Genomic DNA, 18,396 nt, shown 5'->3' on the forward strand with positions numbered 1-18,396 from the left:
TAGCCGTACAGTAATTAACATGTCGTAGGTCACAGGACACCGTACATACTAATAGTTAAATTATTATTACAAAAACATATTACAAGATTTTTTTGTAAACATCTAAATGTTCTCTTTAAGTAGTTATTTAAAAAATGCTATTAACTATGTGAGGATGAATGTCCTCTTCAATACAGTAACTGGGCCTAAGTCTAGTACATGTTAACACACGAATAAAGATACTTTGAAGTGCATTTAAACAAATTGAATCAAAAGTTACTCGGCTATTCTTTCACTATGCCTGTGACAGACTGACAGAGCTGCAATGTGGAGAGCAATCAGTTTTCTTTACTCCAGAGGATTTCTCTTTATCCAGACTACACAGCTGTGTCCTCCTGCATAGCTTCAGGTCCATCATCTTGTCCAACCTCTGTCCTCCGTGTGATATGTTATATTATTACCCCAGCATGTGACGTGGTAGCAGGCATTTAGATGAAGAACTCATCGACTGGCTCCTTGTTGTTTGTGCGCGCTGACAGCAGCTCAGCGGTAGTCCTGTTCTCCACAAAAGGCCCTTTGGAGGGACTTTGTCCTGCTGCCACAGCCCTGCTGCCACAGCCCTTCCTGGCTGCATCTGTACATCCAGCGGAGCCCCATGTACCGGAGGCGACCTGAGGGTGCATGTGTGTCCGTGGCAGACATTCAATCAGCTCCTTGGCCAGACCCTCAACAGCTGGAAGCCTCTCAGAGTGGCGATTCATCGAAAGGTCCGTGGAGGGAGAGCGAGCAATTGCTTTGACTGCCGTGTCAGACTTCAGCGAGACGGGGACTCCCGTGTCGACGTTGGTTTCTGGCTCCTCCTCTTCCAGAAGGAGGTGGGAGAGAGAACAGGTGATGGAGGGGCGCAGAGGAGAGTCCGGGTGGTTGGTAGTTGAGGGCGGTGCAGGGCTGCTGCGCTGTGATGAGTAACAAGAGCTACCTGGAGGGGTGCTACAGCAGCTTCCTGATCCCTGGCTCTCTGCTCCACCACCTCCGCCATGACGCTTCTCAAGGAGAGAGTCGCTGCGCGGCCTGTGGCCTGCTGACAACCAAAGACACACGGAGCAGACACAAAACATGTTTCAATGTTATCTTTGCAGTCAACAAAATCTTCTGTAAAATTTTCATCACAGGCACATTTTATTTTGACTTGACCTGATGAACGGATGTATTTTATTATTCTTTTTGTTGACACGTGATCCGTTACTTCCCTGGTAATGATCTTTTGATTTGATCCTGAATTGAGAAACGATGTGTAAATTCTGTTCAATATGACCACTGTGAATAAATAATTAATAAATAAGTCTTGAAACATCTTCGCGATGATGGTTTATAGCGTAGTTTTTTAAAAGTGCATCTCCGGTCCAAAGACGGGCCTCGGCCAAACATTCACGCATAAATTCACACAAGCTTTTGAATACAAAATGTAATACCATGATAAATAGCATTTAAGACTTTTTAAGGGCCTTAATTGTTGCTTAATTGATTTAATTTACTTTTGAATACCCCGCAGACACCGTGAACACAGTTTCCCCTTCTGTGCACTTACCTTGCCGGTGTGTTTGCCCGGGCAGGGGAGCGGTGAGGCTGCAGGGCGACAGGCTGTGGGCCTGTCCCGAGCTCCTGAGCTGCATTCCTCGAGGGGAAACGCTGGGGCAGGTCAGGGGGAAAGCACAGGTCAGAGGTCGTTGGGGTTGAGCCGGGGTTTTCACCTACAGAAGGACAGGAGGAGGATTATGATTTACAACAGGACTACAGAGATTTAAGTCAAGTTAAGTGACTTTGAGAGAATTAACATACACGCATCTTACATATGGCTACTCTGACAGCTTTGAGTTGGTTCGGTGACAGACAGCAACCACATGCCACATTTTTCCATTTCTATTATTGAACTGGTGCTGTTTTATCTCGTGAGATTGGTCTACATCAATGATTTTAATACCAATTAAAGCTTGATTTCTTTGTTCTGAGCTAATGACGTAACCTAAACAGTTGATTCATCATTTGTGTGATCAGGATGAAGAATTCTGGACTTTTGGCTAAAAACGTTTTTTTAAACACGTCTAATTTTGTTGGGCTATGTGTCATCAGGTTTGTGTCATGTGACATTGTTAAAAACTTAAACCTGAGAAGTGATACTGGCATCAATCAATAAGTCTTGCGACACAAGGGAAGTAAAGCAGCCATTCACATGTCATGATTTTGCCATCCCGACTCGCTCTACTCTTCATCATTTGGTACATAATTCTATTTGGACAAATACATCTGATCTCAAATCCTCAGTGAAAATGAACTTTCCAATATCGAATCCTCACATTGATCTTGTAATATGTTCTCTTTGGACAGTAAAACTATTTTGTATTATGTATCTACTTCCATAGATATCTAAACATTTGTTTCAAATATATTTACACTGACGTGTTCTAAGTGTTTGGACAACATCTGGCAACAACATGGGGTTTGTATCTCATGCAAATCTTATAAAGTGGGATTTAAACAATGAAAATAAAGTTGCACATGCAGCTCACTAACTGATGTTGTATATTTATTTAAATGTTCTTCTTAAATGTTTCTCTCTTAGTTTACCGTGAGATAAGTGTGAATGGAAGAAAAGCTGCTCTTTGATTTATTCCAGGTTAATAATCATCGGTTTGTCAAACTAAAACATGAAACAAAACTGAAAGGCAACACAAACATTCGTTCACTTCACAAACAACTGCTGCTGCTTTCCCTCCAAAGTAAACATGCTATTCCCTCGAGCAACCTGTCCTGCTGCATATCGTGTACAAAACTTTCCGTTCTGCAAATAACATTTTGGCAGAACGGAGATCCTGCTCGTTGGACTCTATGTTGTGAGATAATTATGAACTAATTACTAATTAAAAGTCGTATTTGCACTTACCTGGAAGAGAATCTTGTTGCCATCCAGGTCTTCTGTCTGCCAGCGCGTGGTGCTTATGGGGGTACAGGGGTTGGGCAACAGAGGGACGAGTTGCCCAATTTCTTCCACACTAAACTGCAGCACAGCGGAGCTGCACGGCTCCACCCGAGACCCTGGTGACAACTGTTTTAAAGCCAGCTGCAGGCACAGCCCGGGCTCTGTGTGGAGAACAAGTGATTATGGGTCACTTGCCGATTTGCTTTTCGTTTTATCACGATTTAAAAAAAGCTGAGCCTTAAAGCTGCACTTGTTGAGATGAATAGCTTATATTTTTTGTTGCTTTAAACACTATAAAAATCAAAAAAGCACCACTTTTAACATGTACCTGTGTGGAGAGTGAACCAGCAGAAGCCCGTCTTCTGCTCCTCTGCCTGTCGCTGCAGCACTGTCTCATAGAGCCGCACGGCATCCTCGTAGTTGTCGTATCCGCTGTACAGTGTCACGCGGAGTATTTCTCCCCCACAGTGGACCGGTCGAACCCCCCACACGGGCATGCCTGCGCCCAAACTATAGAAGTCTCTGCTGGGCAGGAGGTAGGGCCGCAACATGGCATTGGCGGGGGAGCTGCCGGAGGTGATGTAGATCCCTCCAGGTCGACTGCCGCAGGTCTCGGTGTGGTGGTACTGCCAGGGCGGACGCTGAAAGAAGTCCAGCACTTTGAGGATTCGCTCCTCTCCATAGGCCTCGTGGAGGAAGAAGGTGATGGCCAGAGAAGGGAAGCCTGAGACATTTTTGAAAAAAGGGTTATTCTCAATCAAGCTAAAATAAAAACAGATGCAGATTCTAGCAAGGGAAGCTCGCTGTGGGATTGCATGTTTACTCCATAAACAGAGTAAATGTAGTATTGAGTTACGAGTACAACATTTGAGGGGGTTGTCTTGTTCTTACATATGGAAATGATTATTTTACTATTCACAAAAAACAAATACACAATGAGGTTGTACGGGCACAACAGAGTTTGGCATCCCTATTAATTAAATACCCGACTTCTATAACCAGATGTAAGTATAATAAATGCAAGACAACATGCGGAGGATCATTACCTGACACAGAACAGAGGCGGGTGTAACTTCTGAATGGGGAGGCCCTCTCTGACACATGGAAGATACGGAGACTTGGGCAGAGCCAGCGTAGGAGGCGATCCAGGGTGTGCTGCAGCAGCAGCGAGTCTCCAGGGTTGGCCAGCAGATGTAGGTTCATCAGCAGGAGCTGCTGCTGCTGCTGCCTGACCCGACTGGTAATGTCCTGAACTGGGGTGACACACACACACAAGTGTACAAAGATAGCTTAGACAGGTGCAAGTGCTAAAACCAGGCAGCACAGATGTTTAAGTAGAAACCATAACAAATGTGTAGTAGTTAAAGGGGGTACTCCGGTTTCACACATCAAGATTAGTTTCCATGTGATGGGGGAGTACGACTCAGCTCGTCAAAACAGTTGTGTAATGTCACAAAGGTAGTCACATTACAAGCGTCAAATTCCAGAAGGTCTTCAGTGGTTTAGTGTTTAGTTTAGTGCCAAAACAATCAGTGATGCACTGTGTGTTGGAAATGGAGAGGTCATTATTCTAGCGTGTGTCTCAACACCCGTCTCATCAACACTAGTAGACTATACTGTCGACTCAGACAGTTGACAGGGTTTTATTCTACATCATATTTAGTAATTACCCACATTATAAATGTGATATAACATACTATTTCTGAACTGGTGGTGGCATGAAGTTTGAGTCTTAATAACTATCAAAATTGCATTTCGGGAAGTGTTGGATTTTGACCGTTCTTAAAATAAATATGTCCCCTTGTGAGTCTCCTAACTTTAAATTACAGCTGTGCCTCTTAATCATCTGTATGAGTGAATGAATACTTACCGCCAGATGATGACATCCTGCTGCAGTCAGATCTAGTTAAGAAGACACAAAATAATAAGAAGTACACAAAGTGATTAATTCAGGTGTACATTGGCTGGAGGAAAAGACAAACATCTGTCTCCATCTTGTGGCGGTTGGTTTGGAAAACAAGCCACCGTTGGTCACCATGACAACAAACACATTTAGGAGACAACCTTAAAGACCTTAACTTCTTAAAGAGGACAACAGTTATAAACACCTGTAGTTAACGTGCGAAGAGGTTAAAGGTCACAGTTTAGTTGCTGGTTTGAAATTATACCCCCTCTACGATTTACTGTCACAGTTTCCATTGTGGCTGCAGCTACAGCTAACGTTAGCATCGTTAGCTTAACGTTGACACACAAACAAGTTGACTCACTCAGTTTCATCTCCGGAGTCCACGTTCTGCATGGTCGGACCTCTTTAACAGCGACACTCCTCGAAACATGGTCCGGAAGAAGCTGCGGGGCCTTCTGCTTTCACATTTGTTCGAGCCATCTGCACAGAAAGTTTGCGCGGTGTTGCTTGCGGCAGTGCGGAACACTGAGGGTGAAGAGAAGCATCGTGTTTGATTTCTTTCCACAGTCTGCTCCAGTAAAAAAAGAAGAAGAAGAAGAAGAAGGGGGGACTCTTTTTCTGGGACGCTGACGTCACCGTTATGTTAAAATAAAGCACTGGATATTTAGTAAGAGAAAACAAAAAGTGGAGATGCATGCTGGACTACATCCAGGAGGCTGAAGTATGGGCGAAAGGGACCCAGGATGTGTGTGCTGCTGTCGGTCTAAAGCCGCATACATATAATAACATGGAGCAGATGGCATGCGTCTAACATAGGAAGACAAAGGAGGCAGTCCAGAAGGGCCGGGCAGATTTAAACGTGCAGGGCAGGCTCTCTAAACCCTGAAAAATAAAGACATTGTTTCGTTAATACCTTGTTAAGAGCATTCAACTCGCTTTTGGCGCACACCGCGCTTTGACAAGTCCTGTGAAAGACGCTCACTGCAAACACAATCCATCAAAACCTCATGCAGTCCCAATAAAATACATCTTACCTTATTAATGTATGGAGACTCTAAAAAGTGTTCAATGTTTAAATCCTAACTCATTATTATGAGGTGTTATTTCATCATGCATCTTTTCACAGTACAATTGTTTGTTGCAGGTCATTTCTGTTTAATTTCAGCAGTTTTTTATTTCATAATTTCAGTCTTTGCCTTCGATTCAGACCAGCTTGTCAGAGACTTTGGTTTGATTGAGCCGACAGAACATTATGAAATAAAAAATGACCTAAAATGAAAAAGAACATTATTTTAAGTTTCATGGGCATATTACACATTTTGCCAATCTATTTATATTGTTTATTTATCTCTGTTTTAGAACAGTGTTGATTCAACTTCACGATAATTTTAAAGGCTGCAGTTTGTGGCGCTTGTGTCGTTTCTAAAACACATTTTATGTCAGAGGGTAGATATTAGAAATACCTCATAATATAATATAATTCAACACAGACTACAGCCTCCAAACAGGAAATACAGTAGAATCCACACCTCTCTTAAAACAGTTGCAATAAAACGACACAATTTAACTGGGTTTGATGTTCTTGAAAGGGACTACAGATGAAAAATAGCCTTTTGTCTAACTGGCGCAGTTACAGAAATGTTTTTTTAATGTGCACTGTCCCTTATCAAATAAACCAATAAATAAACAAAAAAAATAAGAGAAAAAGAAAAAGCTGCACTTCCATCTCAAACTACTGTAGTAAACAATGTACTCCAGAGACCTAGAAAGTTCGTTTTGAACCCTAAAGTTAGCTTTAATTATGGTTCGAGAGGCAAGTACTCTGACTTTTGCCAAGGCCTTCACATGCAAGATGTAAAAGGAAAAGAAAAACCCACCCCTTCATTTTTTTTTATTCTACATTTACTATGATGAAAACAAGGCCCTGTACATTCCACCTTTGCAGTGAGTACAATAATTATTTTACAATTTGTACACATTAGAACATGGTGCTAGACTGGTTCCACCGGTCCAAAAATCCAAAAAAATCTCTTTGAAAGCTGCACCACAAGGAACCTTCCATTCAAAGAGAGGAGATAGGTTTTTTTTGGCCGATCATACAACAGGCCTGAAGTGAAAAATGTGTCACGAGAGACCAAACGCCATTTATGGAGCTTTTATGCATCTTAATCGCCCAGCTGACCCGTTAGATAAAAGCATGCCGTGAAGCGACAGCTCTTGATCTCTCTAACCACTAGTACAGACCTGGGCCGAATATGGAATATGGCATTAAATATAGGTGCGCTTAATTCTTATCAGACATTAAAACCTCAAGAAACAGACAGATTTTCAACATAAATGAAGCACTCTTCATGTTCTCTCCAGTACTCATGATGTTGTTGTAAACCAGGTCTGTACCAGTTAACACTTTGTCCTCTTCTTGAAATTTAAAATCCTCTAGGAGGAAAAAGGCCAAGAGTTTCTTTGTTAACATGTACAGCCATTAATGTGCCACAAAAAAAACAAACGGAACACATCGACATCGACATTTAAAACAGGGGAGTGAACTCAAATGTTTTCTTGGTCTCAGTGTAGCTGCATGTTAGCTCTAACATGTTTCAGCTCGTTCTCTACAGCACGTAGTTAATTGGCAAACAGGCTCATCCAATTCTCTCCAAAGGCCACAAGAAACATGATTTTGTACAAAACTAGATCGCCTCCTTTCATTTCTCTCAGCAGAAGAAATCTAATATATCTAGAAAACTTCCCCATTTTTTTTCTCTCCTCTTTACACATTTTTAATGGAAGAAAAGTTAAGCTTCCCAGTGTTTCCCAGAATCAATGATGAAAGCACTTCCAAGTTCAGGCAAACGCATAGCAGTCCACAAAAAAAACAAGGCTCTCAGTTTCTCTCAACGCGGTGTTAGCTTTCATTGAATTCTCCTGTTTTATGCTACATAAGTGTACACTTTGCGGTCCTCCGGTGTTCGTGCCAAATATTCTCTCTCAATGAGTCCTTCAATGCGCTTCTTGATGACTACGGGACTAGGAAGGAATCGTGAACGCAGCTGCTGCGTGATCTGTGGAGACACCGAAAAACAAGAACAAATCAGTACACCGTACTTTTCATCCTGTCACCATCATCACCATCATCATCATCATCACTACTCGTATTGGCAAAGGCAACCAGTTCAGCTGACTGACCTCTGCTACTAGAACATTGTGCTGCATCTTCTTTCTGGACTTCATGATGCGAACGATGGCAGCTTCGATCTCATGCTTCCGGTCATCGTCCACTTTCTGTCGCGTCTCCTTCCTCTCGGGGTCCGACTCCCCTTGTTTAGCAGCCACTAGGTGGTGCATAACAGAAAGGAAAATAAACGCAAAAGACAAGTACTGAGACCGAAGGCATACATATACTTTCCCCAAATAAATTAAATAATTTGACTGTGAGATTAAGGGTATTATTTTCTGTTGTTTCGTTACATTTTCTGCGTGCGGTACAAGGCGCCTGTTACTGTAAGACTAAAGGAAACATGATGTTGTGTACCTGTCTGGATCTTGACACGGTGGAGTTTGGAGGTAAACTGGTCATTAACTGTAAACACGTGGCCATTCTCGATCTCCTTGGACTTGGGCTCCTTGGTGAGTACTCTCTGAGTGGGCTTCCCACAAGCCAGAGACTGCAGCGCTCGCACCAGCTCCCTTTCTGGGATGTCCGTCTCCTGCTGGATCTCCTGCAGGGTTGAAGGATCAAATATTAAGCAAGACGTAACAGAGAGAGGAAAGCAGGAATCGGAAACTGCTGAATTTGTCCACTATCAATCAAGTTTGTATTTCTTGGCTCGGTTGATTGCTTTCGTCAAACTAGGGGACCGTAACACACTGTTGGACTGCGTCGGGCAGTATGGTGTCATATTGCGTACCTCAAAGATGGATTTGTCTCTGTTGTTGAAAAGCATGAGGATGGTCATCTGAAAAGTGGAGACCTGCAGGATGTGCTTCCTGGTGTTGGAGCCGGTAACCTGGGCTCCTCCCACGACCACCTCTGACCCGTCCTCCTTTTGATATGTTCGGGCAGAAGATCAAAATCTAAAAATACGATTCAAAATATCCTTCCACAAGAAATCAGGTTTTCTGATGCTGAAAGTCCTCAAAATAGTAAACAGTCGATTTCCCCATTTGCTCAAATAAATTTAAAAAAGCATCACAAAATGACTTGTTTTAACAATTATTCATAACACGTAGCTGTGTCCATCACTCGTGTTTACGATTTTAAAAGATATTTTACATTTGAAAGTGACGCGTACCTTTTTGATGGGGCCGTAGAAGGTGGCGTTTAGGTCTGCAGAGCCCATATGGTGCTGCAGTGTGAGTTGTCTGCCGCTGTGCTTACCGAGATAAAACCTACAAGCAGAGAGGGGGGGGGGGGTCACTCCGGGGTTAACCTCTAAAAATAGCCAATGTAGCACAATGAATCCAACTCAAGTGTTAGAACTTTCTGTAACAGGCCCGGGGAGAAGACCATGACAATACAGAAATATGATGATTCTATTTCTAGCAATACAACGCAAGCTTATATTGCCAAGAAATGACCAGGAGCTGAAGAAAGTTGTTACTCTGGTCAGCTTCCAATTGTAAGAAAACATAATGTGGCTGAGTAAGAGGATCACACATTTGAGAAACCCCTCGTCTAAAAACAAAGTGCTGTTATGAAACCATTCACACGTGAAAGCAAGAAACTCATAAATGTACAACTGACCTTCTAAAGACTTCGAATGCATGTCGCGGTGAAGGGGGGATGTTGCACTTTGGTGTTGCTGATTGTGTCGGCCAATATCCTGTGGTCAGGACTCTGACCGTGAGGTCGACCCCTCCAAGTGACACCTGAAGTCAGACAAACACAAGACGCACGCTCGAGTTTCAGTCTGCGCTGATGTGATCACACACCGAGGTGCACTGATGTTTATTGGTGCAATGAGGTTAGAAACGGATCGAAAAAAAGATATAACCTGATTAGACAAACAATAACAACTTGCTGATGACACAAAAAAGGTGCATGTGCTGTTTGTCCGGAACAGATCACGATGTTGCATCCGAGCAAATTCAAAACCTCTAAATTTAAAATAGGTTTGGAAGGACCTTTAGCTATAAACTAAGGAAAAATGGACACAAATAATTAGTGTGTGCTTGAGCAAACCAAATGACAATCAGAGACAGTGACAGAGACAGAAATTAGCAGCATGTATTCCAAGGATACGGATAGTTTGGTGCATAATTGCTCTTATGTAACTGAGTCAAGCAGCCTCGCACAGGTCGGCTCATTATTTTGACAGAATGAGTCGTGGCGTGCAGCGTCTCCTTACCCCAGTTGTCTGTAGATGTTGTCTGAACTCATCCATGGTGGTGTTGGAGATGCTCATATCCCGGAACATGCCCTCCAGTTTAGAGGTGAACTGACAGCCGCACTCGGTCTGAGCAACAGAGACCAGAAGAAGGAGCACATGTAGTTACCAAAGCATTGCATTGGGGTTCTTACACCTCTCTACCTGTAGGCAAGTTCACATAATTGCAGGTTTTTCATTCCTGCAAAAGCGTGACGGAGATCTCATTATTGTGCTGGACAGAACTCGGTTATGCCCGCTCACCTTGAGCTTTGAGATCATGTTCTTCTCAGAGTCATCAGAGACACTCTTGTTGGTGAGCAGCCGGCGTGCGAGGTGCTGCTTGTAGTACCTCTCAAACACGTCCTTCTCCTGCATGAAGCGGAACAGCACCATGGCCTTGTCCAGTATGGACTCCACCTCCTGCTCTGTCAACTGGACAAAAAAAACCCAAGAATGATGCAGATGACATAGGATGCTCATAAAACAGAGTCAATAATCGTTTTAACCCGCTTGGATACACAGCGAGCTATTTCAGCGGGTTACACATTGCAAATGATTAGCTTACCCCTTTTACTCCTTTCTTCAGTTTGTCATCGATGAAGAGTGAGAGGTACTCGGGCGAACGAGAGTTGAGGTTAAGGAAGTACTCAAAGTCGCCTGCAATGGTTTGCTTGAAGAGCCGGTCGTTATTGAAGGACTCCTGGAGGAACCGGTCGAAACGTGACTTCAGGTCCAGCAAACCCTGTAGGAAAGGAGACAAGGATGATGAGGGATAACACAGCAGCGTGCAGGAGCTTAACACAGCGATTACAACAGGTACGTAAGAGTGGAAACCCAAACAACGGAAACTGTTTCACACAGGAGCTTTAGATGGAAATAACAAGACTTGAAAATAAAGTGCCTTCTCTCTAGTGGCCTGAATGACCTCACGTGTTTTTCAGTACTGTGCAATGACAGTGTGGTCAGAGACCATCATGGCTTGTGGCCACAAATGCAGCGAGTCACAGCAGTTAACCTCTGCTGGGAGACTATGGAAGTACATTATGGTCAGAGGTCTGCACGCAATGGTGTGCTGCAGAGCCAGTGGAAATGACGCCACGAGCTCTAACAAGGTTAGGTCTCTCTCATTCACCTAAAATATATGCGGTAGACGGTTATAGTGTGCTTCAACAGAGCGCTCGTGACATCAGAACGGCAGCAAAATAATTGAACATTTTACAACATATTCCTGCAGATTCACACGACTCATAATCTCCTGACGCGCCGTCGTCTTACCTGGATGTAGTCTACGGGGTTCTTCCCCTCTCCCTCCTCTGACACCAGGGCCTTTCCTTGCTCCCGCAGGTACGAGCTCATACACTCACACATGGTCTTCAGCCCATTGGGAACCCTGCTGAACAGCTTGTACATGCACGCCAAATCTGCGATGGATATGCACGAATACACACACGTTAGGAACATATTTCTACCAACTGGGAAGGACTGAGTAGCTGACAGCTGCTGAGGAGGAGGCTGATTTGTGCGCAGTAAACTAAAAACACCTCCGAGAGTACTCGTGTGAAAATATTTTCTGAAGCTACGGCACTACAGTCACAGGTTCGTCTAAATCCAACACTCAAAAGTACATTCCTCGTATTGTTTGCGACGTGAGCAAAGGGAACATTGTGACTGCATTACTGATCCAGGAAAATATAAGTCTCTTGCAAGTGACAGTAACACAGTTTACTAAAGAGCGTTGAAGCACGAGCATCTCTCTCACCGTCTGTCTTGCCGTTTTTGAGCATGTGGACCAGGCCAGAGTTCTCCATCTCTACGATGGTCTTCATGTGTTTGGAGATGAGCTCACGCTCCACCACCTTGACGATGGGCTCTTCTGTAGATTTATCCAGGCAGTGCATCACCCGCTCGATCTCCTCATTGATTCTGGCTTCAACCTTCTTTATGTACACACTGGCGCTGTTTTCTGCAAGGAACTTCTGGCTCTCCATCTAAGTGTAAAAGAAAACGTGTTGTTTTTCAAGCACCTGCCATTTTTCACACCAATCTGTCCTTCCTATACTACAGTATTTATATATAAATTGTGTTGTTAATCCTTTCATTTATATGGACCCCAGAAACGGAAGCTGTAGCCAAAATAATTGGCATCCAAATAAAAATAATGAAGTTATTAATGAAGAAATTATGTTCTCCCACTAACCTGGAAGAATTCTGCAGACATTTCTAAGAACGGCGCCTCAAAGTCTTCTTCGTAAACAGACCTCCCTTCAAGGCCGAGGATCATCAACATCTGGCAGGCATTTCTAATGGCCCCCCTGGTGGAGAGGAAGCACAATCAAATGAAATAAATGCAATGTTGACGGTATAATATGCAGCATTTTCCTAAAATCTGCATCTACAGAGACCCTGTCAGTTTGACCGAGCCACACACGAATGTGATTGATAGCTCCGTTATTGTTTACAATGAAAATCAACTTAGTGTTGTCGTCATGCTGTGAAGCCTGTCGGTGAGTCTCCGGCTACCTGTCCACCACCTCCCCTTTCCTCTCGCGTGCGATCATGTCCAGCAGCGTCTGTCGGAGGTGGTCTCGGATGCAGCCGTAACGCACCACTTGATCCCTGAAGATGATGAGACCCAGGTTGTAGACATTCTCTACGTTGTTCTGCTGTACGTACACCCGATCCTGTGAGACAAGCGCACAAAAAGGACAACCTTGAATACATGCGCATCTTCCCCTCAACTTTAAACAACGTTAAATGTGTTTCTGTGTCCTCCCTTGAAGTGGGTTTAAGCTCAACTGCTGTTTACTTGAACACAAACACTCAGGTTCATTTTCAAATACATATACGGTTCTGTGTTGATCTGTACCCAGTGTGTATTTCCACACATGTTCTGGCACAGACAACAACAGTCCTGCATAGACATGTTCTATGAAAGAGAGGAAAGTTGGTTTGAACACAGGTCAATCATGTCACAGGTTGTCATATTTGATTCGTTGCCTCCAAATCAGAAGCCATTACGGCAACGTTATAGTTGCTGATACAATCACAAAAGTCTTATTTTACTGTGAATATCACAATATTTAAGAGTAAGAACCAATACTTAAGTATTTTATGTAAAAAAGGCAAAATGTATATCATTGTTTTTATAGTTGTATCTCAGACAATAACTGTGTTTTCCTACTTTAAATCGACACGTTTTTCTAAAATGATGATTACTAATCATTTGTATAAGCCTGTTGTGTTCTCCTCACTGATGAGTGACATCATGAAGCTGTGTAAACATCAGCTACTCACCATGTACATCAGGATGTCTCTGATCATCACCATGGCTGTTTGATGGTCATTCCAGGCCTGATTTAGGGTCTGAAGGAAGTTATTGTTTAGGGAGTTGAGGACATCTTCTCGTACCTTCGGGGGGAAACAAACACACAGGAATGCGATAGACATGCAGTGTTCGTGATGACACCATGCCTGAGCACAACAACAAACAACTTGAAAGCCCCTCGGTGAAGAGAAAGAACGCTCTTGTATTAAGCTGACACTTAGTTTTGGGATATCTTGTTGATGCGGTCTTTTAATGCGACTCTACTTTGCTGCTTCTTTAATACCTTTTCTCCACACAACAGCTTGATAACAGTCAAACTGCAGTGTGACTCAGCATTGCAAGAGTCTCTGTAGAGTAAGATTCTTAAGGGCACACCGACCTCCTCGTTTTCTCCTTCTAGACAGATAATGAAAGACCACCTCTGATCGTACACGCTCAACCCTCACAGACTCACCAACGCCTTTCTATTCACAGCCAGATCAAATGTTGAGGTGCGAGGTGGACGCTCACCCATAAATCTGGATATGCCTTTAAATCAAAGACTCATTCTGCACACTCGTGATTTACTTATGAACTTATCATTATGAGGTCTGTATTAGTGGGGCTAAGATGATCTGTTCTGACAATTTCTAAAGCTGCTGGTCCATCACATTATTCAATAATCCTTGGATATGAAAACCTACCTGGCGATTTGGATTCTGATATTAATAATGATATGATATTTAGACGGACGTGATGGACCACTGCAGATAGGCCTGAGCTGAGAGTGTACACTCAAACAGTGTCATTGTTCCAAGAGATTTCTCATCCCCAGATCCTTCACTCAAGAATTCTTAATGCAATTATACGGCTTAAGAGAATTTTGTTCAACCAAACTGTAAGTAGAGTGACTGTCCCAGAGGAACGGGTTCACACTATATCATAAAGTTGTCACTGTTTGGTTGCAGTGTCTGAGATAAGTTTGTAGGTTTTTAGTCTGCATGCAAACCATTACTAGTGTCTTTCTTTTGAAACCGATATCTGGATCATTGTTAGATAATAAAAACACACTCGGGTGTCGGCTCTCTCGTCTTTGAACTGCCGTGAGTTGACGTTCCCCGACTGCTTAATTTACTAAACCTGCCAAGTTGAGAATGTACGTTTGATTAAGCTGTTAAACCACCTGGCTCAATAGCAGGCCGCTGAAATACTGCTCATTGGGTTTCTGCTCAGCGTTCACGGATATCATTGCCGAGCGTAATTTGTTACTAATTATGTGCAACAAAACAACAAATGACAGCTCGGGAACAACATTCACTGAAGGGTTCGCCAACTTAACAGCAGGAATTTGAAAACATATTAATCTTAGTTACAGGATCAGCTTTGGACTGCCATCCCTTGCATTTTTACAAACTACTCAAAGTAATCCAATTAACCACCATTGAACTCGTCTCCCATTTCTGTTACATTGGATTTCTTCACGAGGCAAACACAGTTTCAGACAGACGACCAGCCTTGTGCATGAAACACAACATTACAACTCAAGGACCCGATCCAGACATCGGGGCACTTTCCTGGCCAGTCACAGAAACGGGGAACCTCCCATCGCACAAGACGAGAGTAATAACCTCGGAAAGTGTACTCCCAAACTTCCTCACAAGGCTGCTTGTGAATGGTGATAGCTCATGCTTTCTGGCAGTACCTCAGTTTTGCAAGGATGATACGCAGGCTAAGCAGGATTATAAATGTTAACATGAAGCCGACGGCAGATTGCGTTTAGCAAAGGTAGGCTACTTTACCTTTAATTCCATATTTCAATCAAAAACTGATTCACATTTGACTTTATCTTTTACTGTGGTAACTATCCACGTGTCACTTATCTTTTGTTACTCAAACTGTTAGTGTATCAACTATAATTTCAGCATTTCTAGAGATCCAGTCTTCGATTTTCACAGCAGGATCTCGTACTAAAGACGAGTATGTACCGATAATTATCTACTACACACTGGAGTGAAATGGCAGTCGCAAATACTTTAAACAAAAGCAGGGGCACAAAGCATGTTTTAATTTGCAATCAATGTCTCATCACTTGACTTCAAGTGTCTGACAAATTAACCAAGATGCACCTCTTTCCTTTGATGGAGCAAAGAAGCACATTTGCTTGCTGAATATCCTGATTTTAAGGGAGTTTGCATAACGACTAATGTGTTTACAACCTGAGTAATTACCTCGTCTGTGCAATCTCAAAATCTAAAATATCCTCTTTGCCTGGTGTTTCTGCAAATGCATGAAACCTGTGAAACTCTTACTTTGTTGATAAGGTGTTCGGTGACGACCTCCCGCAGGCCCGTGTACAGCTTCTCTCCGTGTTTGTGAAGCACCATTGTGTAGGCATTCCTGTACAGTTCCTCGAAGCTCAGGCCGCTGTTGTTCTTCCTCTGAATCTCCTGGATGGCATTCTTTAGGAGGTCCCAGATATTGTTGACATACTTCTCATCCATGGTCATCTGCAAAAGGTAGCCGGTAATAGGTTGAATAAGACGACTCATATCAGAAGACCAACACAAAGATCTTGTTCCTAAATAAAGCATCACAACGCCGATAGACTCCCACCTCTGTGCAGTTTAGTTGTAGATGTAACATTAAAGGGTCCTTATTTGCTTCTTAAGCACATTGAAACATACTGTAACTTTAATTTTCTATGTTTCTCTTGGTATTTGCCGATGAACAAAGTGATTCAGGAGCCTGATTTCTACTTTGCCAGCCACCACAGAGGGTCTGTAAACAACTATTTCTGCAGAGTACTGAGCTGTGGTGCATCATTATAATTACAGATAAGCTTTAAACTTAAGAAGTTCTTGTGGTCGTCCCAGGGGGACTACCTAATAGCAAAGACATGTTCTATACATGTGATAGGCCACATTCAACAGGCTTCACATCTAAAGGTCCTCTGTGTTAACACAATCACATATGTGGCCACTATCAGTCACACAAATTAAAAAAGACTAGAATGACTCATAGAGGAGTAAGAACGCAAGTATCTGGTTGATGAACAGCCTCACTCAAGCCAGTCACCGATGGACTGAAATTTAAATTAAAGCAGAATGAGGTCAGTTGATGAATGAGGTCTGTCAGTGACTTGCAGACAAAGGGAGTGCCAGGTGGACGACGAGAGGAATCCTAAAATCACAATGTTGACACAGAGTTAACGACAGAAACGAGACTTGCATCTACTTCTGATCCAGCTCATTGATGCAACCCAGAACTAACCTCAATTTGTTTCCCCAAGCCTCCATCTACAGCTGTGCTAACGTTACCGTTTGTTCTTTGCACACAGTTGGGAATTGAGCTGGCATGTTATTGCACAAAAGTCAAGTCAAATGTAAATCTCGGTGGCGAAGACGTCATGCATTCAATGAAAGAACCCCCCCCCCCCAAAAAAAAACAGTCAAAACAACAAGTGTCAAAGAGTCGGTGCTAAAGTTAGCAATCGGCTATGGCGACAGATCTGCTAGCTAACGTTTTGGGTAGTTGTGAGGCAGCTAAACGTCAAAGACAATGATTAATGAAACTTCCCACTTTGTTGGCAACATGACAGAACAGCCACCGAACCAACCGACCACGGGTGGGGGAGACTTGACCACATTCTGACTGCTGCACTTTGTTTACCGATAGACAAGTCATATGTGCTGCTCAGCTGTTTAGCCTGCTAGCAGTTAGCCAGCAGCCCAGACCACGGTGATCGAGTCACCGCCTGCCGGGCAGACAGAGCACCTACTGCGGTGTGCACTTACAGGAAAGGCCCGTATCCTCATTTTGGTGTCCTTCTTGATGCCGCTTTTGCTGAGATTGGACATGGTTGCCTTCCGTCCGTGGGCTCTGTATTCACATGAAAGTATTTTTCCAGGGAGGGATGGTGGGGGGTGACTACCGGTTTATGGAGCGGCCGTATGAGCTTTCACTCGACCCTCGTAGCTCCGCGTCCCGGCGGCACCGCAAGTTTATTGTTGACAGCCAAACGCCAAATCCGATAGTTGTTCATACAGCAATGGCGGATTACCTGCAGTTCTCATTGCGCAGAGCTCGCGCACTCCAAGTACCGCGAGAAAGTAATGATGTGGAACATTTTCTCAATTTTACTCGCATTACATTACATTACATTACATTACATACAGTCGTTTAGCAGACGCTTTTAGCCAAAGCGACTTACAATAAGTGTATTCAACATCGGTTTTCAAGAGAACTACGAGTCACCAGAAGTCATAAGTGCGTCTCCTTTTTTAAACAAGCATCTAAGAGCATAAACCAGAGCAGAAGTACAGTACGAATACAATAAATGCAACAAACTAATATGAGTACAATACACTACTTATGAATACTTTACATGATCAAATAGTTATTGCAGGGAGTATTGATAGTAGATTTATTAAATAGTTGTCTATTCTGTACTGCAATTCTGTAATATTTTTGTTACTTTACAAATAAGAAGTAAATACATAATAATAGCTTGATGAAATAGAAAGTATAATTACTCGAGTAGCTGTACTTCATTTTTTATTTCCTTGAGTACTTCCTGTTTAGCTCCTTCTACTCAACATAGCTAACAAATGGAAATATTGTATTTGTAACTCTACATTTAACTGGTAAGCTTGCTACTTTTGAGGTTAAGATTCAACATACAAAGCGTATGACAAGTTCATAAGATATGATGCATTGTTTTTGTGTATTCTGTTTCAAATGACCTCCACCCCCATCAACTACAGCAAATTGTACTTATAGTATCAAAAGTAGGCCCCTGTCAGTGTTATATTTACTACATGTGCATATTGTAAACTAAAATAGTTTCTCAATTTGCATTCTGTTC

The 18,396-nt window shown here is 42.9% G+C and overlaps 2 protein-coding genes across 3 annotated transcripts; both read right to left on the reverse strand.

Moving 5' to 3' along the window:
* Positions 1 to 467: 467 nt before the first annotated feature.
* fam124b (family with sequence similarity 124B) lies at positions 468 to 5,292 on the reverse strand (the record flags this gene model as incomplete). The annotated part of the gene is given in 8 exon segments (XM_079272688.1): positions 468 to 1,060; positions 1,568 to 1,730; positions 2,921 to 3,117; positions 3,285 to 3,680; positions 4,003 to 4,209; positions 4,827 to 4,858; positions 5,224 to 5,264; positions 5,266 to 5,292. Coding segments are annotated over 8 exon segments (1,656 nt in total).
* Positions 5,293 to 6,743: 1,451 nt separating this feature from the next.
* cul3b (cullin 3b) lies at positions 6,744 to 17,574 on the reverse strand. 2 transcript variants are annotated; one of them, XM_079271323.1, is made up of 16 exons: positions 17,327 to 17,574; positions 15,842 to 16,039; positions 13,523 to 13,636; positions 12,749 to 12,909; positions 12,426 to 12,540; positions 11,988 to 12,216; positions 11,504 to 11,649; positions 10,794 to 10,970; positions 10,490 to 10,660; positions 10,208 to 10,315; positions 9,604 to 9,728; positions 9,152 to 9,248; positions 8,768 to 8,899; positions 8,392 to 8,578; positions 8,046 to 8,191; positions 6,744 to 7,921 (listed from the first exon to the last, which is right to left on the reverse strand). In XM_079271323.1, exons 1-16 carry the CDS (start codon positions 17,387 to 17,389, stop codon positions 7,790 to 7,792), a joined length of 2,301 nt encoding a protein of 766 aa, XP_079127449.1. In that variant the 5' UTR covers positions 17,390 to 17,574; the 3' UTR covers positions 6,744 to 7,789. The 2 variants fall into 2 exon arrangements, with proteins under 2 accessions (XP_079127449.1, XP_079127448.1); XM_079271322.1 differs by having other exon boundaries at positions 8,768 to 8,902.
* Positions 17,575 to 18,396: the final 822 nt, after the last annotated feature.

The sequence above is a fragment of the Melanostigma gelatinosum genome, assembly GCF_949748355.1.
Source record: "Melanostigma gelatinosum genome assembly, chromosome: 7".
NCBI lineage: Eukaryota > Metazoa > Chordata > Actinopteri > Perciformes > Zoarcidae > Melanostigma > Melanostigma gelatinosum.